At 41.4% G+C, this 27051-nt stretch overlaps 1 protein-coding gene across 1 annotated transcript in view; it reads left to right on the plus strand.

Annotated features, from left to right (window-relative positions):
* SIM1 (single-minded family bHLH transcription factor 1) overlaps window positions 1-27051 on the plus strand; it is a 99041-nt gene that overhangs the window by 66657 nt on the left and 5333 nt on the right. The window contains exon 9 of the mRNA XM_015417907.1: window positions 9304-9469. Coding sequence (XP_015273393.1) covers window positions 9304-9469 — 166 coding nt within the window. The remainder of the gene's footprint in view (window positions 1-9303; window positions 9470-27051) is intronic.

Genomic DNA, 27051 nt, shown 5'->3' on the forward strand with positions numbered 1-27051 from the left:
ATAGTCTATGTTCTACTTAGGAAGCTATGGCTTTCTGCTTCTACAATGCTGGCTTTCCACTCAGTGGAAAGTCAGTGCTGCACTGGAAGGAAGAGCTTGCAAAAACCTGAGACCAGACAAAGTGCAACTTCACTGAATGAGGCTGAGGTGGTAAGGAAAGAAGATCTGCCTGTGGCAGCAGATAAACAGTTACTATAAACAGTTACTATAAACATTACTATTCTTTCCCAGGTATGTGTTGCACATGGCTCCAAGCATCCAGTTCTTACAAAACCACATGATGCTGGTGCTCACCTCAGACTAATTCTTCATTCAGTCAAGTGGCAGATGATGTAGAGACTATCATTAATATAAATATTACCGATGACTATAAGAAAGGAATCAATGGATTTATGGAGATGAACTCTATACATGACAAGTAACCAGGAGAACTAAGATAAATACTGGAAGGCAATACATTTCTCTGTTTACTAGGCTGTAAACCACCTTGAGCAAGACTCTGAAGAGGTGGCATAGAAATATTCTAAATAAATAAATTCTGGCTATAAACAATGGATGATGACCATCACTAATTTTGAGAATGGGCTGAAACGGAATATAGTCCGTTTAAAGTATTTGGATTTAAGCAAATTTAGTCCTAAACGAATTAGGCTGTATTGCTTTAAATCTAAGTATTCTGGATTCAGGGGATTATTGATTGGGCTGTAAAACTAAAAATCTTAGCATCAAGCCACTTACATTAAAATATTTGGCGTTTATGCCAAATTGATCCAGTTGGAATCAAACTGATTTAAATACTGCTATTTTGGTTTAATTGGGATGAGGCCTAAATGGATAGAAAGATTAGAAGTTAAGTATTCAGAAGCATTAATTAATTTGATCTCTCTGCTGCTGATTAGTTGAAGCTTCCAATGTATCTTGTAACTTCATATAATACAAATGTTTTGGAGCACTGTCTCTATTCCATTTGCATCAAGGGCAGTGACCAGATACCCACCAGTGGGTGGGAATAGTCAGCTGTGATGCAGCCCAGGTTAGGTCTATGTCAAGTGCTTCTAAAAACTCCATGTAGATTGAGTACCCCAAGATCATCTAAGATTCTTATCACTGTAGAATAAGAAATTGAACTCAGATCTTTTGATGCTCATCCAGAATCACCGGTATTAATGTTTTTTCTCTCAATATGTAGAAAAGATTGCATTGAAGACTGAGGTGAAAATGTTCAGTCTGGGAAACAGTCGGGGGTCCCTATTAGTTTTGCATATAATGGGGGATGTTCTCATTCCAGTGTGTGAGGATTTATATTTCTGTGCCATTAATACAAATCAGAGATACTGTTTATGCATAAATCCTCAGATATTAAATTGGAAATGTAGTGCAAAGGCTGACTTCCAGAAGAAGCATTCTGAAAGGGGGGGAAACCCTCCCAAGCTGTTTTACTTCTCATCTAATCGGCTTTCAGCCCATTCTCAGCAGATATGCTGCTAAAAAGCATCCATGAATTTAAAGTAATGGAAAATGATGCTATTGAAAATAAATCAACACACTAACATGCCCAGTGTTGACACTGCTGGACTGCACCATGGGATTCAGTATTGTTAAATGTCGCATTATTTCAAATGATACATAGAATCAAGTTCCCTACTTTATATCTTTGGTGTCTATCCAGGGTGATGTTGAGAGTTCTCATGGTAGTTTTCAGGAAGCTTCTCTCTTAGCCAACTTTCTCATTATTGAGTGAAGTCTTGCATTTAAATGCCTTTGTGAGTTCTTGCCAAGTGCACACTGTCTATTTATTGATCGTTACTGCATTAATAGCAAGCATGGATTTGGCCCTCTGTACTGGAAGATGACCAAGCTTAGGAGCTATATAATAGAACACATACAACTATGAAATTAGAATTGTTATTTTAATGATCGTTTATTTTCCAAATTCAGTCCAACTCACAGCAATATGTAGCCGAGAAATCTGGACTCTGGTTATCTGGCACTCTAGCGCATTGCAATTGAGGATGGAACCAGATGTTAGGGGAGGCACAGGGTTGCCACCAAAAATTGTATCCCTGTGTCAACATGTCTCTTCCCATAATATGGAATAAAGGATTTAGTAATGTGTCATGACATTATGATGGTGTACGTTTCCCTACTTCCACTCTATGTCATTGGATGATGTTGGTGCACATATGTGTGTGTGTGGGTAAAATACTTAATGTCATGATGTCTGGCCATCATGTAAATCTTACTATACATCATAAAATGTGGGCACATGACATAGGAATGCTATTCTTTCCTTTCCACAGTCCTTTTGGTCCTGTGATGTGTAGATTATCTGTTGAATGGGGTATCTCCTTGTGACAGGATTGGAATATCAGTGGTGGTACTATTTCATTCATGGCTGTGTAACTCTACATGACCATTGTTCTCAGAAGTTTTCTTGTTTTGGCTGCAACTTCTGATTTAGAGCAGTGGCAACAGGGCTTCCATGTGGATGCAGCCCCTCATTTCCTCAGCCCAGGACCACTTTCCCCCCTGCCTCCTGGAGAGGGCTTTTTGAGTTTTATTTTAAATGGTAACTGACAAATCACTAGAGCAATTTGTCAATTACCAATTAAAACAAAAACAAAATTGGGCTAGGTACAGAGAAAATGGTGCAGATGTGGGTAAGGCTGGGTAAGATCCGAACTTTCCCATCCACATGGCAGACACCCCAACTGTACTGTGATCATCCCAAAAAGATTGCAGTAAAGCAGTTTTAGGCACAAGTGCAGAAAATCTGGGGTGAGGAGCCAGAAGGTGCACTGTGTGGAAGTGGAAACCTCCTGCTTCATATTAACTTCAGACCCAGACTAGCTACTGGACATGGAAGCAATCTTAGTCTTTGTGGTTGTGCACATTTGTGCAAGTGCAGCAGATCTTACACTCTTTACTATACACATTTCCCCTGATCCAACAAGGGCTTTAACACATATGGTTGGAGGATACCACATGCATACACCCTGCTGGACTGAGAAATCCACATGAGTACATGTGCACGAGCTGAATTTCTGCATGCTGATGTTCCTCATGCTGCTTGGATCTATGGAGCATTTCTGCAGATAGAAGGATTTCTGTCAGCAGAATGCAAGCTTCTCACTCCCCTCTCCTGCTGCAGCACCAAACCCCCCACTGAAATGCTGCCATTTTGGGGAGCAGTTGGACTGAAGGGGGGGGGACAAGAAAACTGCAGTCTGCTGATGGAAATCCTTCTGTCTGCAGATATGACCCACGGAATCTAATTCACTGAATCCCTGATAGTTTCCAAAAGTTAGTCTGAAGATGAGTAGGCTCACATATTCAAGGTGCTACTATGAACAGAGTGCAGGCATGTTTTTAAATATCCCTTTCTTCTCATGTGTGGGTCATTTTGAAAATGGCACAACTGAAGTCATCATGGCCTGCTGCATGCCAGTTCTGTCATGCCCGACATGTTTTTCAGAGAGTGAGAACATTAATTGTTGGATTTCACAGAGGCCTTCTGTGGTTTGTGTCTTTCTCCATGTATATATCACTTTTATAACTAGTCTTATAATCTTGAAATTTTCATTTGTCATTATCAGCTTTCGTGACCAGCGCTTCCTGCCAAGGTTTCTTGTAGCTGACTGAACTGTGGCCCAGTAATACAATCCTTTTATTTACTGAGCACAGCTTTGGTGTGAATTCAGTCTCCAGTCTGCAGACAGCAGTGTTTCTGGAAGCACAAACAAAGATATGAGAAAGGTAGAAAGAAATCTGCAGAGTGCATTCTTCCTATGCATGATCTCAGTATAAGGATACTTTAGGATGAGAATCTGGTGGTGATGGGAAAAGGAAGGCAAAGAAGTACATAGGCTTCCAGCCAGGCCCATAGCCATGGGGGCATTTGAGGGCGATGCCCCCTCACAAATGTGCCCTGCCACCTCCCTCCTGGTCCCCCCTAGTCCACATGAGCTGTTGCCACATCTTTTTTGCAGCCAGCGGCTATTTAACATTTTAAAAGATTTGGAAACAAGCAGCTACTTGTTTACTGTCATGTTGTGTGACTCCAATAAAGGATCCCTTTTTGGAAACCACAAGGAAATGCCACAGTGGCTGGGCCTAGGCCTGGAGATCTCCTGGAGCTGGCTCCTGCGGCCCCTGCCTCAGCATTTGACTGCCTCGCTTGGTACAGAGGAGGCAGTTCAGCATTCTCTAATGGCCTGCCCTGGCACCTCACTGCACCTGCACCAGGGCGGCCTCACTGCACCCGCACCAAGGCGGCATGGATCCTGGGAGGAGCTTGTAGCTGTGTCATGTGACACCAGCCTGCTTCCTCTACACTGAGCAGGGCAGTTGTATGCTGAGGCAGGGGCCATGGGAGTTGGCTCTGGGAGATCTCTAGACCCATGCCCAGCCACTGTGGCATTTCCTTGCAGTTTCCAGAAAAGGATTCTTTGTTGGAATCACACAACATGACATTAAACAAGTAGCTGCTTGTTTCAAAATCTGTTAAAAGGGGTCGTGGGAGCCAGCTTTGGTTGGGGGCATGTTTGTAAGTACCTTTGAACTACCTTTAATTAAATTAGCCCCTGGCATCCTGGTGCCCCCCTGAAAAAATTTCTGGCAATGCCCCTGCTTCCCACATTCTTCAACGATGAGGCTATGGAAGGAGGAACAGTTACCCTCAAAACAGAGGAAAATGTGAGGCACAGCTCCAGGTGAGGGAGGAATATTACATATAAAAGCTATTACCTGGCTTTTGTTTGTATCTATTAAAGTTCATTTTAATGCTTGATTGTCAAAGGAAGTTTGTATAAAAACAACTGCAGCCAAAATTCTCTTCCTACTTCATTCCAAACAAATAATGACATGTTTCTAAAAGATCTCGTCAACATGGACATGAAATTTCTGATTTCTAGTATTTGCAGTTAAAGCCAAGTCTAACACTTTAACACTGCAACCTGAGGAGGTTAACAGAGTGCTTGGGGAGATTTGGTTTTTTGCCCTTCTTGGCTGAACATAGCAAGCCGGAGGGAAGTGGCCAGCTGTATATAAATGCCTCTTTGAGAAAAAAACAAGCAGTCCGAGATGCCATGAAGGAGGAGGATGTGAGGTCACACCTAAAGAAATCTTCTATGGATTCTAAAGATAGCTCAGATCATCAGGTTGCAAAGCTTCCCTTTTTAGGCAAAGTATTTGTGCAGGTAGTGATGGTTCACCTCTGGGTATTTTTAGACCGTTGATTTTCTGGATTCATTTCAGTATGGCCTTTGTTAGGCACTGAAATTGCTGACATTACTTTGTTTCCCAAATGAACCTGATCCTCTACTGGGATTTTCTTTCTTTTGGTTCCTCTAAAAGTATGGATGGGTTGATCAGGGATAGAACCTTTTTTGGCTGTGGCCCATCATGCTTATCGAAACTTGGTTCTCAGAGGGCTACTTGGCTCCCTTGGTAACATTGCTCCTCTCCTTTTGTTCTTCTGCTCAAACATTTCTCTTATTGGACTTGTTTATTGTTTTAATTGTACTATGGTTATTTTGAACAAATATTATTTTGAAAGAAGTCATTTATGAAAAGAAGGAAGTAAAATCAAATTAAGCATATTTTTGAAATTAATCCTGTTGAAGCTAGTGGGGCACGTGAACAAGCATACATAGGATACGGCTGAAAGGCTTCACAGAAAATCCAAAAGCTTGAACCAGTTCCCAGTAATGAGACAAACTGGGTATTGTTATTGTTGGTGCTAGCCTTTCCATGAATGCCAAGCCATTGGCAGATGTGAGTTAGCCATTAGCTACTTTTTCTGCCTCCCAGTCCAGCCTGGCTGGACAATATCCACTGATTATAGTGTACAGTTGAGTTAAGGTATAACCCTGGCTACTTATCTAGTCCTGTTTAATATTCCATAGATTGACCTTCACAAGAACCAGGGCTTTTCCCACTGAAGCTCCCTGCTAGTTATAATTTAATTTGTTTTTGTTGTTCAGTCGCACAGTCGAGTCTGACTCTTCGCGACCCCATGGACCAGATCACGCCAGGCCTTCCTAGGTGACGTTTAAATGTATTAATTATTGTTTTGACTTTAATTTTTGTATACCACTTGGTAATTTAAAAGAAAACCCTGAAAATCAATATGAACGATTCTTTGAGAATTAAATAATCATAGCTTTGGTGGGCACTTGTGGACCTTATCTATGGAAACATCTGGGGTCTGATATATGACTGTGAGATGATGGGTATAGCTGTGGCTGAGATCCAGGTGCACAATTTATGAACTATATTGCATATGAGAAAAGGTGATTCTTGTGAATGAAATAAATATTCTCAAATAACATCTGAACTGGCCTAAGAAAGCGAAGCACACAGAGATGCAACTAACCATCAATGTTTTATGGTCCTTCATCCCCCAGGTTTGGGCAGAGCTAGTAATTTCATGAAAGATGGAAGAGCTCCCTGTCTCTCTAGCCCATCTTCCTGGTAATAGTTAGCAAGCATAAAGATGGACTTATTATAGCACAGAACAATGATGTCATATGTGCTCTGCTTTATGTTGCTGGTGGGAGAGAAGAAAGAGACACCAAACAATGGACTCTCCATTCCCCTTACACTGTAGTTCTGACCTCTGATAGCATCAATAAATCTTTTTCTGTGTGAAAAGAGATGTAAACAATCACAGTAGGTTAAAAACATAATGGACCACTTTACAAAACACTGACTGCTCTATGTCACCATTTTATAGTGAAATAAACATCAGGATAATTTGATAAATGACCAGAAGTTTTTTGTGTTTTCAGATTAAATGTAACTCATCTACATACAGTTATACAAACAAACATTTTGACCAGACACATCGATTTATAGCATTTCCAGTTATAAATGTTTCTGTCCATTGCACAAAATAGACATGCTACGTATACAAAGTCTGGCTTTATGCAAGGCCAGGTAAACAACCTCTGTTCCTGTCATGTCATTTTGTTATAGTGTTACTAGTTTATCATGGGCAGAGTTTTTCCCCACTCTGTATGATTAAAGTTCTCTAATGAAAACTACTGGGTTAAGGGTTAATTTATTTTAACTGTGTATTTAATACATACGGACTGACACCACAAACACCTTGAAACAGATTTACTTGAGCAAATCCAAATTTGGAGCTTGGCTCCAAATGTCTAGCCATTTCAGAATTTTTCAATACTTGTGGACTGGGTCCACAGGTGCCCTTTTATTCATGGAAGAACCTTCAATTAGCAGAAACAGTCATGTGAATGAAAGATTTGTCCATTCATGGGTTCCTTTGGATCCATCCTTATGTGTAAGAAACCTCAGGACTTTCAGACATTCCTGGGAATTGTATATATTTGCTTTTATTAATTGGATGGATTAACAGAGCTTAAACTCTGAATTTTGCTGTCTTCTTTAACAATTGTACTTTTCATTGTCCTAATTTCAGTGACTATTTTTATTGATTAGAGCAGGGGTGTCGAACTCATTTGTTTTGAGGGCCAGATCTGACACAAATGATACCTTGCTGGGCCAGGCCATGTGTGTCATAAAATGTAATGCCAGGTAGCGGAGATATAAACTTGATAAAGGACACAAACACATAGGGTTTTTTTTTTACTTAAAATATAAACTTGATAAAGGACACAAACACAATTTTTTTTTACTTAAAATAAAAGCATGCTTAAAACATTAGCACTCTTGCAATATTTTGTTTATTTAACAGTGTTCCGTCTAGCGCTAGCACAAACAGCGTCTGATAATTGACACCTCTTGCTTCAAATTATGGCATCAAAATGTCTGTGTTGTTGCAATCTTGAGTATGCTTGTAATGATTCCTTATTTAGTGAGTGTGTGTCTTTAAATGTTAGGTTGGAGTGCAGTGCTAGAAGAGTAGAATGATTGAGGGAGACAAGTGTGTTGTGATTGGAGGATAACTGAGAGTGTGGGAGGAGTTTTTGAAGTGACTCTGGGTGTGTGTCTTGAAGTCAGTTGGAGTCAGTTATTCAGTTAGTGAGTCAATCAGTGATATGACAGAGTTCTGTGTGGAAACTTAAAGAGATCAGTATATACGTCTTTAAAAAGTTTAAGAGTGAAGGAACTATGAGAAGGGTCTGTGAGACTCTAAAGTTATGAAAGAGAGTCAATAATACAAAGAGCTGAGCCAGTGTGGCTGCCTATGTGAAAGAGAGAGTCCTGTCAGTGTGGAATTTTAATGTCAAAAAGACTGTGAGTGATACCTTGCCAGTTTATTTACCAGTTCCTTTCCCCCAAAACAGTTACAGTTAACCAGCTACTTATTTTTGTTCCTTAATCAATAAATCATATTTTAATTTAACCTAGAATTCAGTTCAGTCCTTCCTCAGGGCTACATAGACTTCTGAAAGCCCATACCCCTTGGTCACATTACCAGCAGCAGAAACAGAAGATTTGGAATTTCTTAAAAATCCTGGTGGCAGCAGAAACTACCCAGTTTAATAAATTTAAAGTGAAAACAGTCCCCCCAAATAAGCAGTGTGCCACAATGCTGTTCAGGTGTGTATCTGTAAGCTGCAAACCTACAATGATGGAGCAGCAGCAGAACTGGAAGAAGCAGCAGAAGACAGCCAGTTCCACTGCTGGCCTGATAGAAGCCCTGTGGGGGCCTGATGTGGCCCCTGGGCCACATGTTTGACACCCATGGATTAGAGGCTCATACTCACAAATTGCTACTGGTTTCTTCTCCACTCAGGCAGTCAAACTTCAAGCTTGTATCATCTGATAATTGCTACATGTAATGGTCATGTGAACCTCATCTCTTAAAAACTTAAACTCCTCTAGGTACAGTTTAAAATGATATATCACTATTATCCTTAAGCTGAAAGCAGATCCCTTATTTCATAAAATCTAAAGATTCCTCTAGCTGATTTGTTCACTGATACTGAAAAGCCTTTTTAAAGGTATTTTCAGATGGCTGAAACAGACTCAGCTTCTTCATCATTCAGTCACCAAGTTCTCACATGTTTTCTGAATGTATATGGCCAAAATTTTGGTCTGTTTACGTACAGCATGGGCATGTAACCCAAATGTTACATATATTGTAAAGTATAAAATTATTTGACTTTTGGAGATCCTATGACTGCAATGTTTATATTTGGTTGCAGCATAGAAAGAGACTCATGTTTATTATGGCTTAATATATTTAATGATACAATTTCTTACAGAAGAGTTCAAGACTTTGCATAAAAAGAAATGTGTACACGGTTAACATTAGCTGCCCAGGATGACATTATATGTAGTTTATATCTTCAACTTTTGCCTTTTATCTAGGGATACAGAATACAAAGGATTACAGCTCTCATTGGATCAAGTTTCAGCAACCAAGCCATCATTCCCATATGCAAACTCTACTCCAACTGTAACTGACAATAGAAAAGGAAGTAAATCACGTCTTTCAAGCACCAAGTCAAAATCTAGGACATCACCCTATCCACAGGTATGAACAATGAGTTTGATTTTTTCATTATGCTTGCATAACGTTTGCTTACAGAATACTGGAAACGAATCAGGTATTAAAGGCTGGCATTATGAGACCCTTTAAAATGTTACATAGAACTGATGACAAAATTAATGGCTAGTACTTCCTACCTTTGTACTTCTGAGTAATTTTTGAAGGAGGATTTTCCGTATCTTGGCCTTGGTGAGATATGTAAATTCCAGATGCACATGGAACACACATAGGTCAGCCAGGGGGAGATGCACAGTTTTTTGCTTCTAATGGCTTCTAATGTCCTGGCCCCACTGGTGGACCTCCTGATGGCACTGGTATTTCTGGCCACTGTGTGATACAGAGTGTTGGACTGGATGGGCCTTTGGCCTGATCCAACATTGGCATCTCTTATGTTCTTATGTTCTTAAACATTTTGCATAAAGTATGAACAGAGCCATTGTGAAGCCTTTTTGTATTTTCTGAAGGTACCCAATGATTCTAAGCAATATCCACTGATACTAAAGAACTTCCACGTAGTGTGTTTGGATTGGGGCACTAAGTTACAAGAGTCTGAGTGCCAGAAGCTGTCATTTGATACTACTTTTCAAAAATAATGCACACCTTGTAGTAACTGAAATAGTAATTTTCACAAATTCTTGCCAAGGTCCTGAAAAAGAGGGGAGGGGAGAGATTTGTAATTTATATATTGGTAATTCTCAAATTGTGCGTAGATATAATTTTGGGAACACTTGCCAGTATCTATCATTCATACCTCAAATGAAAGTATATCTAAAATCTTTCCCCCCAATTATTACAACTACTCATATTCAAAGTCCAGTATTAATTAATAAAAAGGCTTCTTGGTATCTCAGTCTTCATAAACAGATACACTGATGGGCCTCTTTGGAAGGGGCCAAGACAGCCTCAATGAGCCAGCGTGGTGTAGTGGTTAAGAGCTTCTTCACCCAAAGAGTGATTAACACTTGGAATTCATTGCCACAGGAAGTGGTGGCGGCTACAAGCATGGATGGCTTCAAAAGGGAATTAGATAAGCATATGGAGCAGAGGTCCATCAGTGGCTATTAGCCACAAGGTATAGATAGGGACTCTGGGGCAAGTGATGCTCTGTCATCTTGGTGCTTGGGGGGGTCAACAGAGGGAGGGCTTCTAATGTCCTGGCCCCACTGGTGGACCTCCTGATGGCACTGGTATTTCTGGCCACTGTGTGATACAGAGTGTTGGACTGGATGGGCCTTTGGCCTGATCCAACATTGGCATATCTTATGTTCTTATGTTATTATGAGCACGGACTCTAATCAGGGAGAACCATGTTTGATTCTCCACTCCTTCACATTAAGCTGCTGGGTGACCTTGGGCAAGCCATAGTTCTCTAAGAGCTGTTCTCTCAAGAGCAGTTCTCAAAGAGCTCTCTCAGCCCACCTATCTCACAGGGTGTCTGTTGTGGAGAGAGGAAGGGAATGAGATTGTAAGCTGCTCTGAGACTCCAAGTGAAGGGCAGGGTATGACTCCAATCTCTTATTATCATGGCTTTTGTTGTTGTTGTTGGAAAAAGAAGTGCTGGAACTCTCAAGAGGGAAATGAAGTTTTCAATCTGTATACTGAAAACTCATGAACTTTTAAACATTTTAAAAAGAATTTTGGACCTCTGTTCCGGTGCATTTCCCCGGGAAAAAGCCCTGGTTGTTGTTGTTGTTGTTGTTGTTGTTGTTGCTGCTGCTGCTGCTGTTGTTGTTGTTGTTATTATTATTATTATTATTATTATTATTATTATTATTATTATTATTATTGTGGAAAGGCATGACCGGGTTGGATTGATGTTGCTCAGCACCATGGCCTCCCCTCTCAACCCACCCTGCCATAGGAAGATATGACAGGCGTTTCTTGAATAACCCTCCATCATGCCTGATGGGTCAAGATGCTTATCAATTTGCCCTACTTGTTATGAGCAGCCCACCCTACTCCTGCCAAACAAGTTGTGGACTAACCAGTCGAAATACCAGGGTTTTTAATTTTAACTCATACCTGGGCAAAATGGAACAAATGTAAAAGGGTCCTCTAGAAGTCAATCATAGAAATCCCAAATTATTGCTTGGCCCAGGCCCAGAAGCACCCAGCCGATCCCTTGATCACCAGCATGCAGAAAAGGCCTGAGCAGGAAGGGCAGGAAGACACTTATAATGGATTACCTCTTGGCCCTTTCCATAGGCTGGGCAATAACTGCCCAAGTCAATTAGGTTCTGTAACTTATTTGAACCAAGTCAATTAGGTTCTGTAACTTATTTGAAAATAGAACAGGCAGGGACAATAGTATCCAGGGCCCCAGTGGCCACTGGGTTTTTTTTTTCCAGAATATCTGAAAGGATGATGGACTCATAAAGGTGCTTCTCTATGTATGCAGAGGCCTAAAACATGTCAAAACCAGTATCTTAAGCAGGGCCCAGAAATTATGGAAGCCGGTCAATAGTTGTGATGCAAACTGAATATGTTGGTACCTCCCTCCTCTGTGAGAAACTACGTGATCATGACTTGCAGCCACTGCAGCATCTGAAACATCTTTGAGAGCAGCTTCCTGTGCAGTTCAATATTATAGTCAGTCTAGAAGCTTATAAAGGGTATAGACTGCTTGCCAGAAAATCGTGGAAAAACCAAAATGGTTACAGATGCATTCTGGGAACCTATTGCCAGGTCTGGGTCCAAGAGAACTTTCAGACTGCACTGTTGCTTTGACAGGTTCTACAGCACTCCATTTATCACTAGTATCTACTGAAAATAGGCATCCTTAACCACCATTTCTATGTTAGAAAAATGATCTCTTGCTTTATAGAATTCTGTTCAAGGCAACTTCCAGGAACAGAAAACATAAAAACACAGCAATAAAATCGCAAATAGCCAAAATACACACTGCAATGATAAAACCAACAAACCATGAATACATGCTAGTATTCACTAGTTATATCTTTTTTTTTTTCTTAAAGCCAAAAGAGAAATCTGTTTTTGTGAAAAGTTACTCTCCTTTCAGTGAGATTTTGGGAGATTTCAGAAGTTCATAAAAGAGTTCATATAGTGGCTTTGTTTGAAGTCAGTGATACCATCATATAGTAAATTCTGATTTGCTGCATGATGACATCATACTTGTGTGAGCACTTCTGTTTCAAAGTGAATCACTGTGATTCAGGAAGATTTGCCCTCACTCTGCGTTGCCCCCCCCCGTACCTTTGTTACATAGCCAAGATTGATTGACTACTGATGATGCCATTATTCTCCTCCCCAAAAGAAGAAGAAGAAGAAAATGGTTCTGAAGCAGAATCAGATTGTGAATGAGCAGGTTATGAACAGGGCATGAACCAATTCAGGGAAGTGGGTTTCTGAGGAAGAAGTTTTATGTTTGTCCTGAAAATGTCTGCAGGTGAAAATTTAGTACAGTTCTAATTTATGCCCTTCCAAATAGCATAGCAAGGGTCCTGTTGTATGCTATTCTTGTCCATCCTCACTGTTCCTTTATTAAAGTCTTATAGCAGTTGATCATGTACAACTGCAACACAGTATGTAACTGGAGAGTTTGTAGTTTGAAAATCTGTTGTATTAGATTTTAGATTTTAACTTCTATGTTTCCATCTTCTCTGGAAACAAAGATTTTATCAAAACCAAGGAAGTATTTCTGTTGGTCCATTGACAAAGAGGCACACCTTACATCAGAGCGATTCTTTGCAGCCCTTTTAACTTGTTTTTACAAGTTCCTCATTTTCCTCACTGAAAACTCTGGTGAAAGGTTACTGTACAGAAACTGTAAGTAACTTATAGCAGATGGATTTGCTTTACCTCCACCCTTTAATTTGCACCTCATTTGTATTGCCATTTTGTTCTGGGAACTTGAGCTACACAAAGTATTGTAAAATTAAGGTAGCCGTTTTGCCTGTGTAACACAGAGCATATTTGTCAAGGATTTGTCAAGGTTAAATCCCATGGGTTCCCAGCATGAGTGCACACAAGAACCAGACTGCTGTTTATATAATAATATTAAAGTTATTCAAAAGTATTAAGGAAGGAAAAATAGTTATTGCCAACACCCTACTCAGAAATTATAGAGAACAAAAAAGTACCTAACACTGTTCTGAGCTGCATTAGGTGGCACAAGCCTCAGTTTTGGTAGGAAGGCCACAAATCAGCATTGTCTACATCTCTAGCAATTGCAAAGCATACTGCAGGCCTATAGTCCATGAAAATCTCAGCCAGTTATCCCTTGGGCCACAACTGAATGATGATAGTTTTTGGCCCAGCATGTTTTGTTGTTGTTCAGTCGCACAGTCGAGTCCACCTCTTCGCGACCCCATGGACCAGCTCCCGCCAGGCCTTCCGGTCTTCCGCCGTCCTCTGAAGTGTGCTCAATTTCATGTTCGTTGCATCTATGACACTGTCTAACTATCTCATCCTTTGCCGTCCCCGTCTTCTTTGACCTTCAATCTTTCCCAGCATCAGGGTCTTCTCTAGTGAGTGCTCCCTTCTCATTTGGGGGCCAAAGTATTTGAGCTTCAGTTTCATTATCTGGCCTTCCAGGGAACAGTCAGGGTTGATTTCTTTTAGGATTGACTGATTTGTTCTTCTTGCAGTCCAAGGAACTCTCAAGAGTCTTCTCCAGCACCATAGTTCAAAAGAATATATTCTTCGGCGCTCGGCCTTCCTTATAGTCCAACTCTCGCAGCCATACATGACTACTAGGAATACCATTGCTTTGACCATGCAGACTTTTGTTGGCAGGGGGATGTCTCTGCTTTTTATCATGCTGTTTAGGTTCGCCATCGCTTTCCTCCCAAGGAGCAGGCGTCTTTTAATTTCATGGCTGCTGTCACAGTCTGCGGTGATCTGGGAGCATGTTAGGCAATGGTTATATCCAATCAAAACATGTCTCCAAGAGAAACCTGTGGAAGATGACATAATCTCTTCCCCGGCCATCACAGATCACAGGTTGCCATGAGAAACTGTCCTCCATCTTTGGCCTTGAGGATGATAAGGAGCCTGCAGGCCGGAGAGCCAATTAACAACATTTGCATGTCAACCCAGAACCAACACTGTTCACATTAACCCTTTGGGTGGGGGGTGGCAGAGAAGGTGCTTTGCTTCACAACATTTTAAAATGTTTCCTTTAATGCATAGTAGTATGCATTATGGGAGATGAGTTCCTAAGGGATCATTTAGACAGATCTGATGAAATGATGAATAGGCAGCAGTTTTGCCTGTATAACATAACAGATGAATAACCACCATCTGGTTAACCAGAGTATTTAAGTTACATTCAGACATTAGGAACAAACCAGTCTGAGATATTTATTCATTTAGTTAGTTGGTTTCCTCCCAATATATATAGCCTGTCTTTGTCACTAAGACTCAAAGTATATTATAGAGTACAGAAAGGGGGGAAAATGCAATCATACAGTATAGGACATTAAATGAACACTGCAATAGGACTAAGAATAAAAAAGTGAAAGGTAATGTGAACAGTAAACAGCCCAGGCTGACATAGTGTGAGCAATGCAGATGTGTGGGATTACAAAGGTTTAGACAATGCAGAACTCACTCCTCATTCCCATATGAAGACACCCTTCTGGACCATTGTATAGTTCTCATTCCATTACAAGAATGCCCTCCTAAATATTTCTGTTCTGCACATTTTTCAGAACGATAGTGCTGTGGGAGGCTTCCTGACCTCCTCAGTTTGTAATACTTAGGCTCATATGCAGCCTATATGCAAAGCCTAGACTGAAGAATTCCTAAATTAGGCAGTCTTTGATGTAACCCCAAGTATCTGTAACTTCATAATTTGGACAGTTGAACCACTTGGGAGTTTGTTTCTTGCTCACAAATCAGGTTTCTAAATTAGGGTTAAATCACAGTTTAGAATCCTACTTTGTTGAATTCTCCAAATTCAGATTTATGACAAATTGTAGTTGGATGAAAGCAGGGGTCATTTGGGGGGGGGACGCGGGGGGACGCCATCCCCCCGGGTGAGGTGCGGGAGGCGGGGCCTGGAGCTCCCTGCTGGTGCCCGCTGGAGGTCGCCGCCGGCTGTGGGAAGGACACACTTCCGGTGATGTCAGGGGGTGTGGCATATGCTAATGAGTTATGCTAATGAGTCCCCCTAGCTCTTTTTCTACGAAATGACCCCTGGATGAAAGACATCCTAAAACAGGAAGTCTTCAGTCTCAGTTCTTAACTTGAAGAGAGGGAAGTGGGAAGTAATACAGGACCTTGAGGATTTCAGTCTCATTCATCATCTCATGAACGAATTGTAGTTTGTCATGTCTGCTCCAGGTGACCATTTTGGAAAAAAGTAAAAATCAGATTTGGAAGGGGGTGTGTGTCCATTACTATCATAATCCTGAATTTTTGGTATCCCTATGCCAGTTTGGGTTTACTTTTGTGTTTTTTCCAGAGTTGTGGATTTATGGATCTGTAGTTTTCTATGGGGGAAGAGGGGGTCTGGAAAACTGTTTTAAAGCCTACTCATTCCCTGTAACGACTGTGAAAAGTAGTCTTCCTATAGTGGAAACACTTGGAAATTCCCCTCCATCCTTAGAATTTTTCCTGTAACTCATACTTAGCAGTCTTGTAAAGTTAGTTTAGATCCCATCAAACAGTTGAACTTTTATTTACAACTGTTAAAACGCAACCTTATTTCCTATTATAATAACCCAGTATTATGAGTTTCAGTGGAATACTGCTAAATTGCCATGTGATGAATATTGAGATCCCTTTGTTATCTGCTCAGAAAGAGTCAATCTGAAGTCTATTCCCTTAATTCAGGCAAATCTGTTATTGATTAAAATGATTGTATTTAATACACTGGTGTTCATATCAGCAGGCTATTAATATTCTGGTGTATATTTAATATACTGGTGTTCATATCAGCAGGCACTGGCAACCTTGCTTGGCCTTTCAAATATATCCCTTTGCATTCCAAAAAGCAATTCCTCAACTGGTATAGACTCACCAGCTACAGAGATTACTTTAATGGTCATGCTGTATTACTTTAATCTAAGCCTTTCACCATCTGTTCTGCCCATAAGAGTGAATGCAAAAAGAACATATTTTACATTTCAGGGTTACATTAGTAAAAAAGCAAGATAAAAGTGATTTAAAAGCATGCATATGTTCTCAGTACAATGCAGACTGCATCTGTGATCTCCCTCATGTTTAAAACACAAATCAAGAGGAAAGATGCTAATGCTCAATGCAGCTGAAGTTTTTGATAGCTCAGAGGACTTTATGGAGGAAAGGCTTCCCTTCGCATGATCTGAGCATAATGCCAAAATAGAGATAAGAGTAACATGCATGCATTGTTAAAACATCTGGCACTGCATATGAAGCCAGCTATTGTTCTCTACAGTAGAATAGATGTTGAGATCAACAAGATGAAATGAAGGGGGAGATATGAAAAGTTGTATCTGCTGTTGCTAAAATTACCCACTATGAATGTGGTGCTGCTTAGCAGTTTTATGAAGCCACCATCCACAGTGCAGGCACGGCTAACTTCCTCAGAATCTGATGTGCGCTGGAAGCTTCCTTGGCATCTCTTATTCACTTAAGTTTTATATAGCTTTGTAACGAGTAAGATTATATTGTTATGTGTTCCCCATTTTACTGAGCAGTGAAAGATTTCAGGGTTTGTTTCCTTTGGATGAGAGAGCAACTAACCATCTTAAACTATGAGCCGGTAAACTGTAAAGCAGCTAACAAATGAATGGTCAGCCTGCAGCTTGGCCTTTCTTTTTAACCCAAGTGTCACATAGCTTTTTAAACTGGTAATTTGTTACATACTGTCGGATTAGTTCTCAGTGTTAAACTTTGGAGCTCCTTCAGTGGGGGGTGGGAAGCTAACCTAATAAAACGTATCAGCTTTCTAATTTTGACTCAATATTTATTTAAAGCTTAGGTAAGGGGACACTATGAAAGACTTTACCACATTTTGGCTGTGGTTCAAAGACTACGTAGAGCAGAATCGTGTGACTAATTCTATAATTGCACAGGGACTTTTTGTAGTTACTTTACTAGAGGGATCTACAAAGAATGTGATTTTAGCTTAAATGAGTCGAAACAAAAGAGCTCAGTCTGAGTAAGGTTCAACCTCAAAAACCGCTTTATTCATTTTATTTTTATTTTATTAGATTTATATCCTGCCCTCCCTGCGTAGCAGGCTTGGTGCATGTTCCATCATAGATGATATACAAACAATTAAAAACAATTAAAATACAACTACTAATTCCTGTATTTCAAACCAGCACCTCAACAGGTCTGGGCTACTACAATTTGAGGTTCTGAATGATGACACATCTGATCTACTGGAGGGGAGGCCCAATAGAGGGCAGATGCCCACCACCTCAACTAAAAGCCTGGCGGAAGAGCTCCATCTTGGAGGCCCTGCGGCACTGTAAAAGGTCCTGCAAGGCAGTGATCTCATCTGGGAGCTCATTCCACCAGGTAGGGGCCAGGGCCAAAAAAGCCCTGGCCACGTTTGAGGCAAGATGGATGTCCCTGGGGCCGGGGACCACCAGAAGATGCTGATTTGCAGATTGTAAAGTTCTCCAGGGCTCATAAGGGGAGAGGTGGTCTCAAAGATATGCAGGCCCCTGGCCATATAGGGCTTTGAAGGTAAACATCAGCAACTTAAAGCAGATCCGGTGTTCAACAGGCAGTCAGTGCAGTTTGCACAGCACAGGGTGGATACGTGTCTGCACAGATGACAAAGTCAGCATCCATGCTGCTGTGTTCTGCACCAGCTGCAGTTTCTGGAGTACAGCCAAGGGCAGCCCTATGTAGAGAGAATTACAATAATCCAATCTGCATGGGTCAACCCCGTGAGGTGAGATATGGGCCCAACTGCTTGATCTGTGTCAGATGAAAAAAGACAGATCTGGCAGGTGATTTGGGCCTCCATTGTCAGCAAGCACTCCCAGGCTCTTCACCTTTGATGCCGGCTCCAATGGGCCCCTATCAAAGGTTGGGAGCCTGATTCCCGGGTAGCCATCCATCAGTAGATAGAGCTGGGTGTCATCGGCATATTGGTGACAACCCAGCCCGTACCTCCAGATAATCTGAGCAAACGGGTGCATATGGATATTAAACAGCACTGGGGAGAGAATTGCTCCCTGCAGCCCACCTTTTAATCTCAGGATTTCCTACAAACCATTTTAGCCAGAGATTCTTAGGTAGCTCTGAGCATGTGCAATATAGAAGAAGAAGAAGAGAAGAGATTGGATTTATACCCCGCCCTTCACTACCCAAGGGAGTCTCAGAGCGGCTTACAAACTCCTTTCCCTTCCCCTCCCCACAACAGACACCCTGTGAGGTAGGTGGGCCTGAGAGAACTCCGACACAAACTGCTCTTTTTCAAGGACAGCTGTGCCAGAGCTTGTGACTGACCCAAGGTCACATCAGCAGGTGCAAGTGGAGGAGTGGGGAATCAAACCCGGTTCTCCCAGATTAGAGTCCACACACTTAACCACTACACCAAACTGGCTCTGCACAGCTAAGACTGAAGACAATTCAAAAGGCTGTGAGTTGAAGGCAGGACTGACCCTCAGCCATGTTTTTAGAAATGACCACCAAGGGACTTAGGGGCTTGAATCCAGAATCTCATAGTCTGCAGTTTAGGGACCTCAATTGGAGAGCCAATGAATTTGTTCAGGGACTGGAACCCTCTCCAGACACAGAAAGGCATTAAGAATGTACAACAGTAGCCCCAGTGTATGCTAGGCAGTGCAAAGCCTCTGATATTCTGAAAACCTGAACTTCTGTCCTTATCTGGTCAACAGAACAATGATTCCTTCTACTTGCTGCATTTCATGCTCCAGCCTCCAGCCAAATCCTCAACCATAACTTCTGGCATCCTGAGCTGAAGAACCCAACCTCTAGGTCTAGATTTTGGTACATCTATCCTGCCTGGTCCTGATATAAGCTACTGGCTCAACATATTCAATAGCCATATGCAATAGATAGGGTTGCCAAGCCCACCTGGGAACCAGAGGGAGATTGGGGGGGAGGACATGGGGGGAAGGCTGTTGGTGATGGCATGACGTCACTTCCAGTTTTCCCCAGAAAGTACATCTTTCATAAAATTGCTGAAAACTCTGTGGTAAAACCACCAATTCTAGAGAGACATGACACCATTTCCTTTCCTTCCCTTTAAGTGATATCACATTATGACTCATGGTATTTTTCCTCTGTCACCGATTAAGGAAGTGCTGCTTGGCAATGACTGCTGGTGGTGGGAGATCTCCTACTTCTAGTAGGAATATGGCAATCTCACCAATAGACTGCACATAACTCTATAAAGACCCAGACTTGCTGGATTCACGTATAATAGATTTAGTAGTCTGGGTTACACTATGTCTTCTAAGGTGGTTTCAGAAAGTTATCTCATAACAGAGTTAGATAGGTGTGTGAAGCTAGGATTATTCAGGAGTAATCTCACTGAATGCTCTCATGGTTGGTTGGTCTACATTCTCTTTTTATGTTCAAGCACTGTTGAAATAGACCGAAGAAGGTTGATTAGGCTGCATGGCTGGTGAACTGTAGCTTTATCCCTGATCTTCAGCTTAATAATAATAATAATAATAATAATAATAATAATAATAATAATAATAATAATAATATACTTCACTACATCATTTCTATGGGCTAGATTTGAAGAGTGGGCTTTTGTACTTGTACACATTACCAGTGGGGAGAAGAACAGTCTGAGCTGTTTTCTTTTTGATTATCCCTAACATAAATGTGTTTTGAAGTTTTTCCTGAGAAAAAAGAAACATCAGTGACCCTCATAATCACTTCCTTATTCTGTGCTGAACCCCCCCCCCCCAATTTCTTATCCTTTTGCTGGCATACTGTATTTAGTTTGTTGGATGTCAGCCCATCCAGGAAGTGCCAGTCCATACTGTTCAGGATCTAGCAGTCCATAAGGAAGCGCTGGATAGCTGGAGATGGTCCGAAGCAGATCATATGAATCCTCAGCTTCCCCTTTACTGCCAGTAGTCCTTTTAGCCGCAGAAGGTGATGACTGATTTCAGGCAGAGCTCCAGGACAAAGAAGCTGTTCATCCCGTCTCAACCTTTCTGTCATAATTCAAGTGGACAAAACTGCACTGTGAGCATTAAAATGGACAAAGAGCAGAAAAAATTCCAAATATGGTCGAAATAGTTTTCTTCTCTCCACCCGTTGCTATCTGCCAAAAGGCAATTCTAACTCAGTTTGGTGACATATGGGTATTTACTCCTTGACCAGATGAGCATACTTCTACTTCAAGAGCCCAATATTTTTCCTTTCTTTTTTTAAAAATAATTAAATTAAAAACAACCATCCTACCTTTTTCTTGGAGAAAAGGCAATCTAATGTTAAGACTTGTTCATGGCCACAAAACCCACACCCATTCCATGTTCTTGTGCACATCCCATTCATTTTACTGGGTTTTGTGAAGCTGAAGATTCCAGTGGAATAGTACCCATCAGTAGGGCTAGTTAGATACTTCAGATGCTGGGGGGGGGGGATGCGACAATCCCACACTTTCTAAATCATATCTTGGGATCAGGCAAGCCTTGTGCATTTAGAGAACAGTAACTTACATCTGGAAACAAGATGTTTCTAAAGACGTATCAACCATACAGCAACAGTAGAGTAGTTTTGGTGTTGATGTCTGCATTAATCAGGGAAAGGACAAGAAGGCTGGGTGGGAGACCCAGGGTAGTGAAAACATGTCTGCTCATCATCTGAAGCTTCTACTCTTTTCTTTGGTTAGTTCTCTAACTTGTTTTTCTGGTCTTCTTGCCCTATCTGATATCCAGGAAGATCTAGCAGGGAGGTCTTTTGCTTTCAGCACCGCAGCATCTTTTCTTCTCCTAATTCTACACAGCAGACATTACTGCACCTAGTTTACAGACTGCCATCAGTGAGGCAAGGCTGGAGGACCTAAAAATATAGATGCGTGTTTGGATTTTCTTTTGCAATAACAAATGGTTTCGGGTTGATGTCAGTAGAAATCCCTGCTCTCCTTGGTTTTGATTTTTTACCTTAGATAGACTGGCCAGGTCGCAGCTGACATGGGAATGCTCTGGTTTGCTTAATAGTGGAGAGGTATGTAAGGAAAGTAGAGAGATGGCATGCAACCCCAGCAGTTGTGATACCATTGATCATGGTATCCTTCTAGACTGCCTGTTTTATAATGGGAAAAATTACAGAAAGTACATATTGGTTTCCGAGGTAGAATCTAGAAGGTGGCACCAGGAGACTGCTGTAGCTCCTATCTCTGGGGTCAGCTGCACCCCCAACAAATATCACTTCTGTCATCTCTGGGTTAGGTTAGGTTACTGCTTGCTGACCCTCGTCCCATCCATTCTGTTAGACACTAAGTCTGCTAATAATTATTATTATCGTATGGCAGTGTGTGTAGTATAGCCAGGAGAGCCTAAGATTGTCTGGCAGCCACAAGTTCTAGCTGTTTTAGTGTATGTGGTTGGCAAGCTAGACTTGTTTTTAAGGCAAGAGATGTTTCAGAGGTGGTTTGCCATTGCTTGCCTTTGTGTCATGACCCTGGTATTCCTTGGAAGTTGCCCATCCAAATACTTCTGAGATCTGATGGAATAGGGCTATCCAAGTCAGGGCAGTAAGTCCACTGCTTCTTTGGGATCTGACAAAAAAGGGAGCTGGTGCTGGTTATCATTTGCATACTGGTAACCCAGTGGCCCAAGCCTCTAGTGATTTTATGTATTGTGAAACAGGTATCGGGAACAAGGTAGGACCCTGTGGAACCACACAGATCAAACAGAAGAAAAACAAATAACTAACTAACCAAGCAAGCAAGCAAAACAAATTGGACCCCACCTCTGGGGGATGCTGTTTCTGGAGCTGTTTTTGTAAAGGTCACAAACAGTTTGGGATTAAGTTTAAATGTCTGATTATGATATTTAAGCCCTACAAGGTTTGCAACTGGAACCTCTAAAATGAATTTACTCTTTGCTCTTCCTAACTTCAGAGGTTCAGAAGGTGGATACATAAGCTGGGGCTTTGCAGCCGGTGCCTAAATGAGGGCTTTCCTTACCCTGTGATGCAGCCCCAGAGCTCTTTTAGTATTAAGGAAACGGGTTTAGGTGGGCTTTTGAGCTGCTTTGGATCCCTATTAAAGAGAAAGGTGGGGTATAAATAAAGTAACGTAAAGAAAGAAAAGATCTGATTTAAGTTAAATCTTATGGTATACTACTGAATGCCATTGTGGTTGTATTTAACTCTGCTGCATTGTTGTTGCTTTTTCCTTCCCTTATTTATGCAGCTGGTTTGTATAATTTAATTTTGTTTGTTTGTTGTGATGAACTGGGAACTAATGAAATCTGATTTATTGCAATTTATGCTGTATTTTAATTGGTTAACTTTATTTCAAATGTTTGTGGGATTCTGTGTCTAAAAAGTAGGAAAGAAATATTTCACTCTTTATAATGGGGCAATTATATTTCTCAATATTTCAGTCATTGTAACAGTACTGCAAGTGGACAGAAAATAGGTCTCCATTTGACCTGAATCATTTGTAACATTATTTATTCACACGTATTTTAATTCTACTTTTCCTCAAAGAAGCACGGGGCAAAATCCATTGTCCCCTCTTTTATTGTCACAAAAACCCTGTGAGGTAGGGTATAATGAAAGATAATGATTAGAAATCCACTTTATGGTTTCTAGGATACCAAGACCCTGTTCAGGTATTTAAAAGTGATTATATACTATTCATATAGAGGGGAGTGGGATTGTGTTGGATGTCCACATGTATAGTCAAACATTTGCAGTAAGTCCTATGGATATACAGATGTTTATTCATAAGGTTTGTACACACAACTGGAAATGTTGCAAAAAGCAGGGCCCATATTACCTATGCAAAGCTTATATGCACACAGTTTTATACACATCAGGTTCCCTGCAGACATTTGGCTGTATGTCCACATGTGGGGTAGCAGGTACTGCAGGTACTGTGTACACATTTTTGAAGGCCTGAACAGGAATACCGTCTGGAGCAGTTCCAATCCAGTTATGGTTGTGGCTCAGGTGCTCTCTTCTTCTCTCCCCATAGACTGATACTGGCCTGAAAGATTTATTACCATCTGTAAAGAACTCTGGTTTCCTTAAAATTCTGTTCTAATTCAAAGTTTGGTTCAGGCTTCAGATGGAGCCTGCTTATGAGTTAAACAGACTTGCTGAGAAAGAACATAGCGACCTTGTGAAGTGTAGATAACACAGCTGTGATGGGGAGTTGGGAAGCTTGGTCTTCCCCAGTTAGCTGCATTCCTTCCAGTTAGGCCTTAATTTGCACCTGTGAGAAACGGGCCAAGCTTAGCTGCAGATTGGCTCTGTGCCTTCCTCCCAGGTCCGACTACTGCTTAGGTCACCTGTTCAGCTATTGGTCCAGCACTTTGGCTATGTGTCATCACAAAGAGGCCATTGTGGTGCAAAGGCCTAGTACCACAAGGGTCCCTTTACCCATAAAGAAGTAAGATTTTAGTTTATTCTCAGCTTGATGACAGCTACCTGAGATATAACCATGCAGACATCTTCTTGCTCACTTTCAGCCATCTTGGATACTTGCTTGCATGGGCCAAACAGCTCTGGCCTATGTGACTCAGGGGAGTAGAGCCACTTTGGATTATTGGAACTCCATATGAAAATGGGTAATGTAACTTGGAACCAATATAATGCAGTTTTAGTTAGCCCTTAAATCTCTAGAGTTCTTATTTTATTCCTCACAGTCGTTTGTTCTTGTTTGAAGTAATCTTGCACCTTAATAGGGTTGCCAGGTCCAACTCAGGAAATAGCTGGGATCTTTGGAGGTGGAATCAGGAGCAAGGATGTGACATCACTTTTGTGGTGTCGCTTTCAGGTCAAAGGTCAAGTGATGTCACTTCCCACACTCCACCCCTTCCAATGATGTCACTTCCAGAACACTGTACCAAAACCCCACCCCTTCCTGTGATGTGACTTTGAGGGCACTGTCCCAAACCGACCTCACTCTCTGAAGTCATTTCCTTCTTTCAAAATCCAATTTAGATACACTGCCATATATCACCCAATTCCCACCCCCACCTTTTCCCCATTGAAACTAGCAAAAAATTGCAGTCATTATTTGCACCCATGCATCAAACATAACCACATGATATACAGTAACAAAAAATATGCTTTGTGTTGAAATTATGGCCTAAAACAAAGGGTGTAATTGGCTTTTTGATTTTTGAAAAGTAGCAGAAAAAATATAACTGATGTATTCCAGTCAGCAAACTGCTATATCCATTACACATTTTCATGCTTTCTTGGTTGTGGTGGAATCCTATACTGTTGTCACATGGTAAAAAGACCCAAGAAAGTGGCTCACGTGCTGTTCAGATATGACATAAGCATATAGAACCGTTAATGGTTTGGGCCACCTCTAACTCTGAAAGTGAACTTTTCATGGACTTAGTTCAGATCCAAAACCAGGGTTAGCTTATGAAAACAGGATTTGGCTTACAGATGATCACCCAATGGTGGTTTCATCTTTGCTCTGGCCAGGCATCTCTGTATTCAGGGATGAGTAAAAGCAGTGCTAAGAAACCAACCAAAGTTAAGTCAGCATGGCTTCATTCATAGATTGCACAAAATCATAACTAAGACTAACTTTAGTTTAGTTATTCAACTTCGAACTATGGTATCAGATCCTGGTTTGAGGGACCCTAATCAATCAAAAGCAAGAAATTGCAAGTAGATAAATAGGTACTACTTTGCTGGGAAGGTAACAGCATTCCGTGCACCTTGGCATTTAGTCATGCCAGCCACATGACCACAGAAATGTCTTCGGACAGTGCTGGCTCTTTGGCTTGGAAACGGAGATGAGCACCACCCCCTGGAGTCGGATTTGACTGCCTTTCGAGCAAGGAAAACATTTACCTTTACCTTTTAATTAATCAGTAGAGTGGCCTGCATTCAGTTAGGCACACTAATCAAAGTTTAATTAAATCATGGCCTTGTGTTATGTTTGAACTGAGCCACAATAATTTTGAAGGACATTGCAAAATACTCCTGAATACTCCAATGCCTACCAAAGAACGTCTCCTTCATGAGCCCTGTAGGAATGAAGCAGAGAGGTACAGAGGAATTTTTGTGTATCTCTGGTCCCTTCTGAAGTGGCACAAAGCCCTCAAACTGGCACAAAGCCCTCTGGAGCGGGTTCATTAAAGACTGAATTTAAAAAGCTTTAATAAAAATGTCAAAATACTATAGAGATAGAATTAGCTGCTGTTGTTGTTGTTGTCCGACTCTTTGCGACCCCATGGACCAGATCATGCCAGGCCTTCCTGTCTTTCACTGTCCTCTGAAGTTTGCTCAATTTCATGTTCGTTGCATGTATGACACTGTCTAATCTATTGTAAGCTATTGTAGTTTACATAAAGAGGCAAAATTCATCTTGGTGCATGGCTTGGTGAAAAATATATGTTCTGGGTCAGAAAAAGAAATAAAGAGCTATTATTTATTTATACATATTTTAAAAGGCTAATGGGAAAATGCAGCACTAATGTAGCATGGTGGAAGGATCAGTAACTAGCCCAAAGTTCAGTTGTCTGATCTTGACCCAAGGACCTCCCCTTTATTTTGAAGAAAAGTTGCTTTTTCTCACCTGAGCAAAGAAAGAAGCTGTTTTTATTGTTCACATGAGAGGCTTCAATCACCAGTACTTCAGATGTGAGCCTCTGACTCACTTCTGCAAATACAGAGACAGAGGCAAGGGACTCTTTAAGGACCCTAACACTTTAAGTACTCTAATTCTTGCAGTGTCCAGCTGATTTGGGTGAGATTCTCTCTACACACATTCTTTTTCTTTCTAGCCCCTCCCCCCCTCCTCAGGCAGCCTCTTTCCCCTTCACACTCAGATGTATGCGCAGGCATTTTCTCTCTCTCTTTCACAAGCAGACACCCAGACACACGTTCTTTTTCTTTACCATCCCTCCCCCTCAGGCAGGCTGTTTCTCTTCACACTCGGACATACATGCAGGTACTTTCTCTCTCTCTTTCACACAGAGACATACACGCAGGCACTCTCACACACAAACACACACGTTTTCTCCCCCCACCCCCGGAAAGCTGTTTCTCCTTCACACTGAGATACATACAGGCACATTCTGTCTCTCTTTCACATGCAGGCAGTCACACACACATCCCCCGACCAATGGTCTGATTCCATATAAGGCGGCTGCATGAGTTCATGTGTTGATGTGGGGAGTTTCCACAGGTGGAAGGATTTCCACCCATGGAGAATGACTCTCTCCCTCTGCAGCCCGAGATGACCCCTGAAATGCTGCTCTGGGAGGGGGATGTTCTTTGGGAGAGGTTGCCTTTGGGAACCTTCTAAGGCTTGAACAGGGGGGCATTGGAATAGTCCAAGTGGATCCATCTAGGAGAAGATCATTCCAATCAGTCAACTGTCCTTCTGAAGGGGGTGATCACAACTACTCATGCCCTCACAGCAAGTAATGATATAAGACACGGGCTGAATAGCCATACCCCTCTACCCT

This window comes from Gekko japonicus, unplaced genomic scaffold, assembly GCF_001447785.1.
Source record: "Gekko japonicus isolate JY-2015 unplaced genomic scaffold, Gekko_japonicus_V1.1 scaffold665, whole genome shotgun sequence".
In the NCBI taxonomy this organism is placed as follows: Eukaryota; Metazoa; Chordata; class Lepidosauria; order Squamata; family Gekkonidae; genus Gekko; species Gekko japonicus.